The sequence below is a fragment of the Penicillium hispanicum genome (assembly GCF_028827665.1).
Source record: "Penicillium hispanicum strain IBT 35686 chromosome Unknown utg000001l_segment0_segment0, whole genome shotgun sequence".
Lineage (NCBI taxonomy): Eukaryota > Fungi > Ascomycota > Eurotiomycetes > Eurotiales > Aspergillaceae > Penicillium > Penicillium hispanicum.
This window is the reverse complement of record NW_026623193.1, coordinates 4452609-4467375: the sequence shown is the minus strand read 5'-3', so window position 1 is coordinate 4467375 and position 14767 is coordinate 4452609. Positions and strand designations below refer to the sequence as shown.

General features: G+C 52.4%; 7 protein-coding genes across 7 annotated transcripts; 4 read left to right on the top strand and 3 right to left on the bottom strand.

The window, feature by feature from the left end:
* Nucleotides 1-446: 446 nt before the first annotated feature.
* On the bottom strand, nt 447-2517 carry N7459_001679 (uncharacterized protein; the record flags this gene model as incomplete). The annotated part of the gene is made up of 4 exons (XM_056940864.1): nt 447-1094; nt 1144-1808; nt 1881-2145; nt 2260-2517. The coding sequence occupies 4 exons, from the start codon at nt 2515-2517 to the stop codon at nt 447-449; spliced, it is 1836 nt and encodes a 611-aa protein (XP_056805144.1).
* An 847-nt stretch (nt 2518-3364) lies between these two features.
* N7459_001678 (uncharacterized protein) lies at nt 3365-4346 on the bottom strand (the record flags this gene model as incomplete). Its single annotated transcript, XM_056940863.1, has 2 exons — nt 3365-4246; nt 4308-4346. 2 exons carry the CDS (start codon nt 4344-4346, stop codon nt 3365-3367), a joined length of 921 nt encoding a protein of 306 aa, XP_056805143.1.
* Nucleotides 4347-5088: 742 nt separating this feature from the next.
* On the bottom strand, nt 5089-7051 carry N7459_001677 (uncharacterized protein; the record flags this gene model as incomplete). Its single annotated transcript, XM_056940862.1, has 2 exons — nt 5089-6731; nt 6808-7051. The coding sequence occupies 2 exons, from the start codon at nt 7049-7051 to the stop codon at nt 5089-5091; spliced, it is 1887 nt and encodes a 628-aa protein (XP_056805142.1).
* Nucleotides 7052-7433: 382 nt separating this feature from the next.
* Nucleotides 7434-8563, top strand: N7459_001676 (uncharacterized protein; the record flags this gene model as incomplete). The annotated part of the gene is made up of 3 exons (XM_056940861.1): nt 7434-7636; nt 7695-7915; nt 7962-8563. Coding segments are annotated over 3 exons (1026 nt in total), but the record flags the coding sequence as incomplete, so codon positions are not given.
* A 1253-nt stretch (nt 8564-9816) lies between these two features.
* On the top strand, nt 9817-10736 carry N7459_001675 (uncharacterized protein; the record flags this gene model as incomplete). Its single annotated transcript, XM_056940860.1, has 3 exons — nt 9817-9982; nt 10036-10390; nt 10460-10736. The coding sequence occupies 3 exons, from the start codon at nt 9817-9819 to the stop codon at nt 10734-10736; spliced, it is 798 nt and encodes a 265-aa protein (XP_056805140.1).
* Nucleotides 10737-11251: 515 nt separating this feature from the next.
* On the top strand, nt 11252-13298 carry N7459_001674 (fungal specific transcription factor domain-containing protein; the record flags this gene model as incomplete). Its single annotated transcript, XM_056940859.1, has 4 exons — nt 11252-11387; nt 11459-11699; nt 11759-12196; nt 12260-13298. 4 exons carry the CDS (start codon nt 11252-11254, stop codon nt 13296-13298), a joined length of 1854 nt encoding a protein of 617 aa, XP_056805139.1.
* Nucleotides 13299-13670: 372 nt separating this feature from the next.
* N7459_001673 (uncharacterized protein) lies at nt 13671-14303 on the top strand (the record flags this gene model as incomplete). The annotated part of the gene is made up of 3 exons (XM_056940858.1): nt 13671-13682; nt 13773-14135; nt 14217-14303. The coding sequence occupies 3 exons, from the start codon at nt 13671-13673 to the stop codon at nt 14301-14303; spliced, it is 462 nt and encodes a 153-aa protein (XP_056805138.1).
* Between the last annotated feature and the right edge of the window lie 464 nt (nt 14304-14767).

Below are 14767 nucleotides of genomic sequence, written 5' to 3'. Positions count from 1 at the left end.
CAGACCGAGAGAATCATGACTGGGTGGGAATCATCATGATGACATTCGCCTCAGGCGGCGTTGCCATCTGATAACATGTTCCGGAACCTCTCCATTGCGTGAGAAGTTATCAATTGTCAGAGTGAAGACAAGATACTACTGGTGAATCGCCAGGAAACATCCCTATAGCTGAAGGAGTGTACCTGCTGGCACCACCAACCTCGGTTAAGAATAAATCCAACTGCTGCTACTACCAAAATAAACCTTGCCCCGGTAGAGATATTTGTCATAAATGAAGGGTAGCGAGGTAAGAAGTCTTCCCATAAGTAGGGAGGAAATACTCATCGCGTCATTACCTCCCAAGAGCATCACCACATCCTATGCGTAAACGCCCCATATCAACCTTACAAAGCCGGAAGACTACTTTAGAGAATCGCCATTTATCTACCCAGATATATTCTAATTGGCTAGACGGCGATGTGATAGTATCTCGTTGCCGAATCATACTCGAGCAGCACCTCATCCTCCATCTGCTCTACATTCACAACAAATTGGCGCCAAAGACCAACCTCGTACGTGTCGGCCAGAGTACCTGGCAGCACCAAAGCACAGAGGTACTGCTGACCAGCAGCGGCCTCTGAGGATCGAACCCCATTCTGAGGTGATGCTGAGCTTCGGTTGACTTTGTTGCCCAGAGCGTCGCTGACATGCTCCCCGACGGCGTTCTGCGGACACAACACGACCGCCAGGTTCTTGCCCTCGACACGCAGTGGAAAGTCGGCTGGAGGATTCCAGTGGACGACCATTCCAGGACGAATGCGCTCTTTAAAGCAACTTGTGCCAAAGTCAGGAACTGTCACTCGACTCGAAGAGAACTTCGGAGATAGCAGCTCCTGCTGCCGATCCGTCGCAGCTCCATTCCTGCCTTCCGATGACCTATGCTGGGAGTCAATATGCAGTTGCCACAGTTTGGCACGGAAGGCGTTTGCCTGTTCTGCCGTCACGCCGTCCGTTTTAAGACAGCGACGTACGAACGTATCGGCTGGGAGACGGAGAAGTTGGGCTCCGGACTCATGCGGCGCAAGATCAGAGGGCAATATGGATGGGTTGCCCGACTACAAATGTCAGCTAGCCCGATATGTTCTCCGTGAATCCACTTCTTACCTTGATTCTGATGTAGTTTCGAAGATCCTTGTTACTCCATGTACCCGGGTTGGCAGGGTTATACCCGGCGGGTTTCATGTTCGGCTGGGCGGAGCGCAGCATCTCGGCGTATCGAAGCGTGTTTTTACTCGCGCTCGTGTCGAGGAAGCTAGGGTTGATACAGGCCAACACTGCTGTCCGACAGCTTCGGGTCCCAGAGGGGTCGAATACGTGCTTCAAGACCTTGGTCAACATGCTTTGCCGGAAAGGGATATATGGTTTCTTGGACGTTGGTTTGCCCGTCGGATCTACGCCCGCCATTCCGCGTATGCAGTCCTTGAGGACGGAAAGACTCATGTTGATGTCGCGAGTTTCTTTCAAGCGGTCGGAGCTGTGCTGCGTCATGTCGCGCGCGGCTTCGGAGCCTGCGAGGTCAATCAGGTAGAGGACCCCGTCTTCCAAGGGCGTGGTGGGCGGATTCTCGATCCTGATCCGGCAGATGGCGTGTGAGCGGGAGGAGCTGTCATTCTTTTCCGTCGTGGCCGTCTTGCGAAAGGAGGTTGCTTCTTCGATCAAGCAAAGGAGGTCATCGGGGCTGCTGATATGGTGCTCCTTGACACCGGCGAGCTGGGTGTGACCAAAGGAATCTTCCAGGATCGAGAAGGACGAACGGGAATTCAGGAGATCTATTGGGAACCGAGATTAGCCACCATTTGAAGAGCCAGGCCAAACTACACAAGACACGGTATAGTACTGACCGTATGCTGAGCTGCCCGCCAATTCAAACATGCAGATATACAACTTCTGCCCTCTCTCCCGGGCTCCGTCGACCAAGGACTCGGCAATCAACCGCTCCAGTCCACTAACGGTATAGGTCTTGCCCGAGCCTGTTTGTCCATAAGCGAAGAGAGTGCCCACATTACCCTCCAAGGCCCAGGGTAGGAGTGGCTGGACGATATCTTCATAGATGGCCTGCGTCGAGCGATCGGCGCCGAAGACTTTGCCCACTTTGAAAGAGGACGACTGCCACTTTGGTCAGCATGAACAATTCTAGAATCCCAATGCTTCAACCGCATATCCATATGTCCCCGAGTGCAGCGAAGCCATCCTCAGAAAACGGTAGTGCGATATTCTCACATTCAGCGGGGGCGGACCCCGGACGACTCTCCGTAACTCATGGAGATCCACCACGCCATTTTCACCGGCGCGAGGGAATGCAGCAACCACCTGTCCCGAAGTGATCTCCTCGTCCAGAATCGGCCGGATCCGCGTGGCGACCACGATGTTGGAGCTGGAGCTGTCGTGGGTCGCTTCGCTCGCTGTCGGCCGTGGCGGCTTGAACAGTTTGACGAGCTTCTGGTGGCGGGCAGCATTCTGCAACAGGAAGTCATCCATGGTTGGAAGAGATTTTTCCAGATGAATGTGAGGCAACAATCAAATATACGTGGAAAAGCAAGGCTGATCGATCGCTTATGAAGGAAGAAGGGGGAGAAGTTGGGGAGTCTCTGGCGGGCGGCTTTGTTTACTTGCGGAGATCAACACCGCAATGAGCTGTCTGGATCAGCCACGCTATATCAAATATGAACCAGTATATGATAGGTCATGTTGGAGGACTGTTTCAAGCCACAGGTCAGTTGGAGATGAGACGGTCAGAGTCTGAACTGGAGCCATGTTATTGGCTTAGCCCTGCGCTGTTCGACATGCCGGCGCCCGGTCATCGTAGGCGTAGCGATTCGTTGAGCATCCGTGAGATATGCTGTGGCTTGCCCAGCAATTCTCTAGTCCTCTGTCCTCCGTTGGCACGCGTTGTGCTCGTCAAAATTGGTTTTATTTCACATGCCTAGGTATAGTCTTCAATGGCATGCTATAATAGAAAGACAGGAGAAACATCGACTTTTTGATGGCAATATCTGTCCAGGGGTAGAGTATCGGTCTTCCTTCAACTTTGCTGACAATTTCCATTCAGGACATATATCGATTGCACTTTGAAAGCCATAGGAGCATGAAGATACAAGCTGCTTGATAAAAATCAGGTTGAGCACTCACGCAAGTCGATTTGGAGACCAAAGAGCCGTTGACCCTGTCATTGAATTCTGCGCATATCATAATAAATGCTTGAGACAGGTTAGCTAGTTTGTTAAATATGAGGCGACTGTCGACTTTGCTACCAGAACTGGAAATGATCACACTACACAAGAGCTGTTGCTCATGGCAAGTTTCTTCCCACTCAATTGCGCCTTATCTAGCACTTCAGGACCCTCTTGACCTGTTGAATAATTTCTTCTTTCAGCCGTTCATCACTCCACTGCGTGATCCCCAGCAGAGCATTGTCCGTCTCCCGGAAATACCCTCCACCATTTGCAAAGCTCCCCCGAGCCGCAAACTCCGTCATGACTTCTCGAAAGTTGCAGCCGGCGTTGTATTTCTGCCAGGCAACCTTGATCGCTTCAGCTGAGTCAATTTGCTCCACGGGAAATTCGACTCCAGGTGCCGCCTCCGCCGCATAACGCAGGACCTGATTCTGGGTCATCACGCAAGAATGAAAGGACAGCATCTTGTTTTTAGTCTCGCCCAGTTTCACCAGTACACCCACCACGGACCGTCCGACATCATCCAGGGTCGACAGGGACATGGGTCCCTCGCCGCCATCATACAGACGGGTCGGTTTGCCTGCGAGATTGATAAAGAGATGGATGTCGAACGACCAGTCGAAGAACAAGCCACAATTCAGCCCAGTATAGGTGATCAGGCCTTTGGAAGCCTTGTCTAGAACGTCCTCTAGAATCGGAATCTTGGGCGCCATATAGGGAGTCCGCAGGTCCTCGTCGTTGTCAAACGCCACGCCGAAGAAGGACGGGATGACTCGCGGTATCTGTGCGTTCACGCAAGCTTGCATTGTCACAAGCTGTGAATGAGTATGTACACGCTTGAGGAGAATGACCATGACGTCAAAATTGCGACCTGTCAAGCACGGCGTGAGGGACTCGGCAGAGCTGTAGTCGGCTTTGATGGTCTCGACGCCATCGGCAACGGAGAGGCTTGTCGGATCCCGAGTGAGGACGGAAACCTTGAATCCGTATGCAAGAAGATATTTGATGGTGGGTGTTCCAAGGCGACCGGAGCCCTGTAGCCAGTCAGTCACCCCAGTTCTGCGAAGTCTGAAGCCTTAGTTTTTACAAACTTACTCCTGCGATGACAACATTGACGGCGGGCTGCGTAGCCATAACGTTGTCCCAGAATGGATATAAATATACGTTTTACGAGTAACTTATGGCGCACTGGGAGAGATGGTCGTTTCAGTATCAAGCCTAAACAGCCGGAATATTAGCGAATATAAGCACATTCGTCCACAGCTACAGGGTTCTTCTTACGCCCGGGAATTGCCTACATAGGCAATCCCCGGGCGTAGCAACGGAGATAGGGACTAGCCTGGGAATAGGCGTCGTAATCACTGTTCTAAATAACCATCTCAATTACATGCACCGAAGATTCCCCTCGGTTACAATCATGTTAAATTCGCCACTCAGGCGCCCCGGAATGATGTTGCAGTACAGTTGTCGCTTGTGCCTCGGTCTCGCGATCTGTATGGTTTCTCCGGCCTATGGGTTTCCTGTGTCCCCTGTGTCCTCCCATGTCTCTCTAGGACTCAACAGTCAAATCCCTATTCCACAGCCAAGGCTGATAGCAAAGGATTTCTGTTGTCTGAAATCTCTCGGGCGGCTCTGGGTGATAATCATATTAAATCGATGCATTATTCCTGCAGCCTGCTTGAAGACAGGCAAGTCGGCTTAATGCCAAAGAGTAAATGGAAATAAAGTCAACAAGCATTTTATAGCGAGCCATGCGGAAGCACTATTGGAAACATGAAGTCTAGAATCGCCTGTCTACCTGGATCTAGACGCTGCCCTTCATAATGAAAGTATATTGGCTGGTGAGGTCAAGTGCTTGATATTCCACCTCGCTTCCTCACACTTGCGTTGGTATTTGAAGTGTCATCAAGGGCATGTGCTGCGCACTTCCATGGGCATCTCGATCCCAAAACCCACCACTGACCATCGGCCTCTTGAGCGTCACTTTAAACGCAAGAGCTGGGTGCCACCAGAGACACGCAATGACGTCGCTCTCCGGCACATCATACAAATTTGCAATGGTGGTTGGAGTCAGGATATTGCTTTCCTTCACTTTGGCTACCGTTTCGGCGTCGTGAAACATCACGTCCAATGTGATCTCGTATGGGCCTGCATTCTTACTGCGGACAACCTTGGCGAGATCAGCTAGAAATATGTGGCCCGCTGCTGGTGTGAGATCACCGAGCACTGAAACCGACTGATTTGCCGTGGGATGACTGGCAGATGTCCCGGCGAGAAGGTCCTTTTTCTCTGTTGCCGATGCTGGCTCTTTGATATGCGATCCTGTTCCGGTTGCACGTCTCTCCATATCTGGTGCAGTGGAAGCCGCTGTATTCTCTCCATGGAGGAGGGTTTCCCTGATGGTAAAGTATTCGGTAGGGTCATTGACCACCATTGTGTGATAGATGCAGAATTCACACACCGGACCCAACGGGATGTCGAACGGTGCAAAAGGCATTGCGAAATTGCCCGCCGTGGCCCTCTGAATGGGATATGAGGCATGCATACAAAAGACTCGGGCCGTGTGAGCAACATGAGTCGCGTCTTCTTGCGTGGCGGCCTTTGCATGAGCACAGATTCCAATCTCATCGGGCATGATGACTGGGGTTGAACCACCGATGCCTCTCCCACAGACTGCAGTGCCATCTCGACCGTACACGCGGAACTCCAACTCGAATGGGAAATGACAAGCTTCTCGAACGGCGAGTTTGGCGCGCGAGAAGAAGTCGTCGATCTGATTGATCAGAATGCGATCTGTAAACCCGCCGATGAACATGCTGTGATAGCCATCCTGCCGTCCAGCCTCCAACTTGATGGTATACCCTCCTTCTTCGACGGGGGCAAATCGCGCGCCTCGGACACGCACCGTTCGTCCATCGGGCAGCTCTTCATACTGGGTGTCCTCGAGATGGAGGTCACCGCCAGGCCCGGTCAGGATATCCGGTCGTGTCTTCTCATATAGAGTGTGGGAGGCGACAGAGACCGCCGTACAGCGCGAACGCAGATCGAGGGCACGAATATCGAAGCTGTCGTTGCGCACAATCGCCAGAGCTTCTCGACTCTTCGGAACAGAGCAAAGAGCACCGCACTCCATAATCTTTCCCATGTGGTAAGCAACTCCCAGGTCCGTGATTCCGTGGGATAAGCAGAATGCTGCATACGGGGAAGGATCGTAGGATCTGCCTCCGACGATGATATCGAAGTCGGGGTGCTCCTCCATGGCCTTCAGCCACGGCTCAATGCCCATCTGGGCCACAATCCGGGTCGCGTCGTCGATATCACGAGGTTCCAGCTCCGGCACCGCGCTCCCGCAAGGCTTCACGAGAGATCTCTCGTAGTGATCTCGGACGACGCTTTTGCTGATCTCTGCTTCGATGCTGACGACTTTCATAGGTCGGTATCCTTCCCTTCGAATGGCTTCTTGGATGATGTCGACAAACATGTCAACGCCTCTCGTCGAGCCATCCCCGCCTGCAGAGCCTGCATATGCATATGATGTGAGATTCACTCCAAGAAGATAAGACGGACCCAGAGGCATGACACACAGAGCACTTACCGATTAGAAGAGGCTTCCGGTAGACATGGCAGCCCGCGACCAAGACACCCAGGTCTCGTTCGTAGGCTTGACGAGTTCCAGTTGACTTGCCCAGAGCCAGCTTTGACGGTCCACTGTCGGTTGAGCCTGCGTCAAGGATCACGGCGTCGACTCCTTCAGCCATGGTTGACCAGAATATCTGCTCGCTGAACCCATAGCCGAGCATGCCAATCGGCGTGAAGATTCGAAGTTCGTCTTTGGCCATTGCTAGATTGTGATTGGGCTTTCCCTAGTTTCTTTTCTGATAGGAATAATCCAGGAAAAAAGGACCTGGGATGATATAGATCTGGCCCTATTTTAGTAAATCCAGGATCCTCCTATATAGACGATCGGGCTAACCGGAGACGGAGAAGGCGTCGGACCTGAGCCGATGTCGCTAACGAAGCGATGTTCGCAACGCGTCGAAATCTGCAACTCTTGGGACTCCCATTTCGCCTCCGTTGATTTCTTGGAATCTAAATTAGCGCTTTGCCAAGGGAAACCAGCGAAAGGCGAGATCGGAAATGATGCGTTCTTGGGAAGGAAGTAGTTATAAAAGTGCATGGAACATGCCGTAGTCTCGTCCAGCGTACCATTGATATACAGCCACCGAACGATTCTCTGTATTGACCATGACAAGTCAGAAACGCCCGGACTTTCATTCTCTGCCTCTTGACCCATCGCATCCCCCTTTCTCAGCGTGGGGACTCTACGGGCCCGAGGATGAACTGGGGACCTTGAATCTCCTCACGGAAGATGTTGTCCTGGCAGCCAGATCGGAGATGGTCACCGGCAGAGCAATCAGTCTGAAGTGAGTGGTCATTGACGAGCATGTATCTTCTTTGCCTGCTCTAACAAGTATTCACAAGCCATCCTATCAACGTCCCTCTCATACCAATGAACTCAGAACGAAAGCCGTGCACTCACCGATTCAATGTCAAGCCTCTCAGCAACGACGACGAGCTGGATATCAATACGCAGAGTTCTAGTCACTGGGACGGCTTGAGACATGTAGGGTACCGAGATGGCCGACGCTTCTACAACGGAGCCACGCAAGAGGATATCAGCGGACCAAACGCCAACGAGCGATGTGGGGTGCAAAGTGAGTGTTCATCCGTATCCATACTTATGCCTAGGTGCATTGATACCAGCAATTGCTGGGTGGATGACAGATCTCGCGAGAAAGACCATTGTCGGCCGTGGCGTCCTGCTCGACTACCGCTCATGGGCCACCGCGCAAGGCATCCACTACAACGCTTTCGAAACGCACCGAATCACACTCGAGAACCTCTTGAGATGTGCCGAGGCTCAGGGAACCACCTTCTGTCAAGGCGACATTCTTCTTGTGCGCTCGGGCTGGGCAGAGGACTACCACAAACGAAGCAATGCCGAGAAACAAGCACTTGCCGCTCGTGCCTCTCGGACATTTGTCGGTGTCGACAACTCCTTGGAGATGGCCGAATGGCATTGGAGCACTGGCTTTGCCGCAGTGGCAGGCGATACAAATGCCTACGAGGCCTGGCCTCCCACGCAATCTGCGGGCGATTTGGCGTTGCCCTTCTCTCTCCACGAAGTGTTCTTGGCTGGCTGGGGAATGCCAATCGGAGAGGTATGGGATCTGGAACAGTTGGCCGCCGAGTGCAAAAGGCTACAGAAGTGGTCCTTCTTCTTTGCCAGTCAGCCTCTGGATATCCCCGGAGGTGTGGCGAGTCCGTGTAATGCAGTAGCGATCCTGTGAAAACAAGAATGCACAATGCCACACTCCATAGCTATTGGTTCTCCGGTCGAGAATGAGACATCTCACGGTGTATACTTGTAGCGTTTCAATATTCGGTCATAACGGTCACCCAATAATCTCATCAGACGTGAAATGGAATCGTCCGGAATGGATCGAGCGAATTCGCTTCGGCATCGGAGCGACATCGCTTGCGAACGTATATTGTTCCATCCAGCTAGTCCATTCATAGCAACTCTCCCCACATTTTGCACCGCCCCGCATAATGATCGACGGCCTTGGCATGGAGAGAGTTGAGGGTACTAAAGCAATGCGCCGGTCGTCGTCTCTCTCAAGACAAATTGTGGTCTTTTCTGTTGGCTGAGTAAAAAGGCTGACAAGATACTAATACCATGGAAGACCCAATTGAAGAGCGTGCCACCCATGAAGAGCAGGTACCAGAGAAGCCAAATGGGCTTTTAATGCATGAACAAGTGCAGCTTTCACCAGACGAGATCAGAGCAGAGCGACATTTGGTATGGAAAATTGACCTCATCATTCTCCCTCTTCTGTCGTTGATGTACTTCCTCGCTTCAATGGTAGGCTTCTTCCCACACCATCTTCCTGCCCTTGCTGGAGACGGACGCTGATTCAAGATGAGAAATGATAGGATCGAGGGGACGTCGGCAATGCAGCAGTGGCCGGCATGGATACCGCGCTCGCAATGACAAGTTCCGAGTTGAGCCAATGCGTGGCCTTCTTTTATATCGGCTTCATTGTGTTCCAACCCCCAGGGCAACTCCTGGTGCGGAAAATCGAGCCTCATATACAATTAGGCGTGGCGATGATTGGATGGGGGCTTTGCACGGCACTGTACGTATGAATCGCCTTGACACTCGTGTCCAGGCCATAGCTGACCAGTAATGATACAGACTATGTCTGGCTCACAACTGGCAAACAATTGCGGGACTTCGTATTGTTGTCGGCTGTTTTGAGGCCTTCATCCAGGCAGGACCATTGTATCTGTCCTTTTGGTACAAGCGGGAAGAACTGGCGACCCGGGGAGCCATATTCTTTTCGATGATGGCAATCGCCGGCAGTATGAATGGCATCATCGCATACGGGGTTCAACAGAATCTCAACCATCTGCATGGCTGGTTAGCCTGGCGATGGCTCTTTCTCATTGAAGGTCAGACTGGTGTAGCCCCGTCTTTTCATCGCTGACCATCTGACTCCTTTCTTTAGGCGTGATGTCCATTGGATCAGGATTCCTGGTGATGATCTTACTTCCTCCCGTCCCAGAGAGGGTGCGATGGCTGTTCACCGAGCAAGAGAAACAGATTGCCATCCGACGATCCAAACAGGCTTTCAATACTCCACACTCGGGCTTTCAGCTGAAGCAACTCCGAGCGGTCCTGACCGATCACAAGATCTGGTTTTATGGTACGAAGTCATCCTGAAAGCTCCTGACGGCTTCTCACTGATGCTCGGGCCAGGCTTCCTTTATTGCATGACGAACGTCAGCTTGTCCGGATTCAGCAGCTTCCTCCCTGTAATCCTCGAGACCTTCGGCTATGGCACTCTCACCACGCAAGTCCTGACCATTCCCGTGTATGTGGCCACGGCCGTATCGACAATCGCTTTTGCGTACACATCGGATAAGCTGAGAAAGCGAGGGTATTTCCTCACTGCCTCTTTTGCTCTGGCGGGTCTGGGATGGCTACTGTTACTCGTGAGCAAGTCCCAGCGACTGTCGTTGGCCGCTTGTTTCTTGACTGGTATGGGAACGTTCCCAACCGTGGCTCTCATTCAGGCGTGGCAGACATCCAACGTGATCGGATACACGAAAAGGTTGGTTGCTATGGAATATTGCATCGGATGTATCAATGATGATAGCTGACTATGACGACGATGACGCAGAGCTGGCGCCCTCGCCTTTTTGATGGTGTTCGGGCAATCGTTCTCGATCTTAGAGGTGGAAATCTTTGGCAATAGACCGAACTACTATCCAGGCAAGGGGCTTGCATTGACCGGGACTGTAGCAGCAGCTGTTGTCACACCTCTGTTTCAACTGTATCTGAAGCAGAAAAATCGTCAGAAACTCGCGAATCAAGATTCAGAGGAGGCCGCGGCCAAGCGGGGCCTTGGGATTGAGGACATCGGTGATGACCATCCGGACTTCATTTACTGGCTGTAGCGGGGGGTATAGGTGTCACTGCGAGGTTCAAATGTTAAATATCCCTTTATCCGGAGCTTCCAAGGTTCCAACATTGATAACTAGATCAACGGCTTACACAAATATGATCCTCTTCTCAAATTTCCGGTGGAAGGATTCTTGCCGACTATTTTCACCAAAATATTGCAGCGGTCCTTTCACGCGATTAGCCGATTACCGAGAATCCGATTCATTGAGCGGACGAAGCTGGGAGGTTCACGATGTGAAGTGGTAACCACAGGCCCCCTGTCGGCACGTGAACCGACAGCCTCGACATACATAAGCAGCCGCGTGTGCACCTCCGACATTGCCGATCTTCACTCTTGCACGAGCTCGAGACCTCCATATCCATGGCCAGGATTCTGCATCGGATTGGGACTGGGCAGCTCCGTCAGAGGCCTCGTGCTCGATTTATTCAATATGCCTCGCAGAAGTAGGAATGGGATGGCCTGCATGCATTGCAGGCAGATGAAAGTAAGACCACCGCCGTCAACGACATGCACCCCGCGCTGAACGAAGGATTCAGCTCAAATGTGACGGAAATGAAAAGTTTCCTGCGCCGTGCTCGCGGTGCGAGAAGTTCCACAAAACATGTGCGATTGATCCTTCGTTTCGGAGGACGGCTCGTAGACAGTGAGTCGCGGTTTATCATTCATGGCCGTGGAGGAACATCGATCATGACTGTATCAAAACAAGACGCCTAGACCATCTGGAACAGGAAATCCGTCAAATTCGACACACAGTTGCAACAGACCAGGAAGCCTCGCCAGTGTCGTCTACCGCACATGCAGAACCATCGGCGGAGAATGCATCCAGCGGAGGCGAGGACCTCCCTAACGCAGAAACTCTCCGGTTCAACCTATTGCAGCAGGGGATCCTCTGCAGCAATCAGGTGTTGGAAAGGGTTGACATCAGTCCGCTTGTATTTTGCGACCTCTTCTTAGCGTATTCCTCCCGGGGCCCGCAAAGATATCCAGCAATGTCATACTGACCTTGTTGCGCAGGTTCTATCGCCACTATCATCCTAGATTTCCCCTGCTACCGGATCTCATGGAGTGCATGCGCAACTGCACGTCTTGTCCGTTACTCTTTTGGGCCGTTGTTGCGATCGCCTCAGGTATTTCTGAGACTCACCGAGATCTGCACCTTCAGCTCATCGGGCCTGTCCGACGACTGGCTGGCATTGAGATCACCAGAACCGAGGCATCCTCAATACCGTTGATCCATGCTTTGCTCGTTCTATGCTGCTGGCCTCAGCCGTTTGGCGCAATGGCGACTGACCCGTCGTGGATGTATTGTGGCAGTGCCATTCACATGGCTTTGAAGATGGGACTCCATCGCCCTGCAAACCTTATAGGATCTATCTCCGGTACACGTATCAGCGAAGTGCAAAGTTTGATGCGCACAAAGACATGGGTCGCTTGTTTCATCGTGAACCAAAGGTAAGCATATTCTCTTGGCATCCGCGAGGTATGAAACATTTTCGGAAACTGAACCTCTTTCAGTCTCAGTTGCCATCTGGGTATGCCATCCACATTAAAATTAGATCATACCATTCTCCAATCTCTGGGAAGCTGGCCCGCCTCTCTTCCAACATCTATTCGGGACTTGCTACAGGTCGCCTACAAGTCCTTCTCTTTCTCGGGGATACTAGGCCACTACGAAGGTGCCCCCGATGGACTCCTTCCAGACCCAATGCCTATCATCGAGTCATACGGGGCCGATCTCAATGCTCTAGAAACCGCGAATTGGGAGCTGTGGGACTTGCCCACCAAAATGTCCTTTTTGGGCACGAAGTTGCACCTCTACGCATACAATCTAACAGCCAAGCATCATGCCATCTCATCACTGCCGATTCCTGATCGACGATCCCATTATTATTTCTCGGAAGCGTATACGACAGCTATCCGTCTGATCCGAACATGGTGTGGTCCCCAGTCACCAACACAAACCGCGGCAACGCCGGGAACGTTGATCTCAGAGCTGTCATTGTCCAATCTCGCCCGGTCCTGGACCATTTTCGAAAAACTCTCATTGACCTATGCTGTCCTGTCTCTCTTAAAGCTGACCAAACTATCCCCAATCACGAACTCGCATGATATTAACACGGATAACGCCATTAGACAGGCCTTGGCTTTTCTCAAGTCATGTTCTGTCTTCAAAGATGACCATTGTTCTCGACTCTGCGATATCATTGAATACATTTGCCATCTCGATAGCACCGGCAGCACCGACGATGGATCCCCTTCGAGCTCGTCATCGCATAACACCCCAGAGGTCCGATCGCACATGAGTTCCAACGTTCTACTTGATGTAGTCCTTCGCGCAAAAGAGCGGTTTCAGAGGAACGGCGGGTATCCGTACGGCAATCCGACTCCGCCGTTGCAGGAGGGAGACAGGGAGAGAGATCGAGAGAGCGGCCCACATCTCAGTCCGAGTCTGCTGGCCGATCCCTTCCCGTCGGGCTTTCTTCCAGATCCCTCGCCCTGGAGTGCGTGGGAATTGGATTTTATCGACTTGCTCGGGGGTGAGACCATCTTATGAGCTGCTAGAACACCGTCGCTATGATAGAATGGAAATAGGCTGGTGTTAGTAGGTCCCGGCGTGAGGGCATACATGCTATGTATGTACCGGAATAGAGCGCATGAGTATGAAACTAGGCAATCAGAGATTTCTAAGTGAAAACCATAATTGGTCGACCCATTCGCCGATAACCAGGCCGCAGGTAGAGAAGCACTCGGAGCAAGAATCCCGCCGTAAACAGTAAACAAGCCGCGACCGGGACCCCGGCACATGACATCATGGCGGAATCCCAACTCCACCCGATTTCACTCATTCAACATCCTGTCTTCACTTGCACCTGCCACCTCTTTTCTACTACGATCACCACCACTGCTCTCTCCCAATCTCATCAAAATGTTCCGCTTCGTACGTCCCCCTTCCTCTCCAACCCCCACTAATCTCACCCTCCATCCTCTCCATCCCACCACCAGACCGCAAAGCTAACACCTCCCCCAGAGCAAAACCCTCGACCCAATCACCCTCTTCCACGCCCCCTCCCTCGCATCCTCCACCCGCACCCTCAACCTCCTCAAGCAAGCCTCGACCGCGGCCTCGGAAACCGCCACCGAAGACCAGGCCAGCGACTACTCGTCGCACGCGAAGCAGCAGCGCGGCGCCTTCGAGCTGGAAGTCACCACCGCACCGCCGACGACAGACCAGCTGCGCAGTATCCTGGACTACATCTCGCCGGTCAGCGGGGTCGGCGGGCAGGGCGAGAAGACGACGTATGCGGTGTCGGAGCTGGTGCAGGGCGCGCGCGACGCGGAGGATGCGCTGAAGCGGTTTAAGGAGGATGAGGGGCGATTTGTGAGGCCGGTTGTACGTTCTTCTCTTCTCTTCGCTTGAGTTTTTGCGGGTTGGTGTGCAGGGTGGGATGTGTGTATGTGCTAACTTCTACAGACGGTTGACTGGGTCAATGGCCGCGCTGTGATTGGCGATGGTGACTCGGAGATTCTGCGTATGGTGCGCCAGTTGCCTTCGAACTAGAGGCGTGGATATCGATCTATGCTACGCAAATCGACCGTGGAGATGGATTGGATCGATTGACGGGCGTGGCTGGTGTCTGGCTGGGCTGGCGGCGTTGCCTTTGAACATGCTGCGTTGACGGAATCGACACGGCCAGTACCAGGAGAGCCCCTACGATGTATTTGGAAGGACGGGGCAAAGACGATTGAGACTAGAGTAACAAGTTCCGTGTTGGGTCTGTGTATGTATGATACAAACATCGATTTTCAACTCCGCCCATAGAACCATGCCAAGAAGACAAAATTGCGAAACAAGACCATACTTAAGGCACTGCCGAACGGCAGCGTTGGATTGCGAGAACCGGCAAGAAATAACGGAATGGATGCATGGAGGGAAGTAAAAGAATATGCGCCATTAAACAGATACTCATACGCGTACGCTCAACGCCTGGCAGCAGAAACCAAGATCCAGCTCGGAGTTCGACG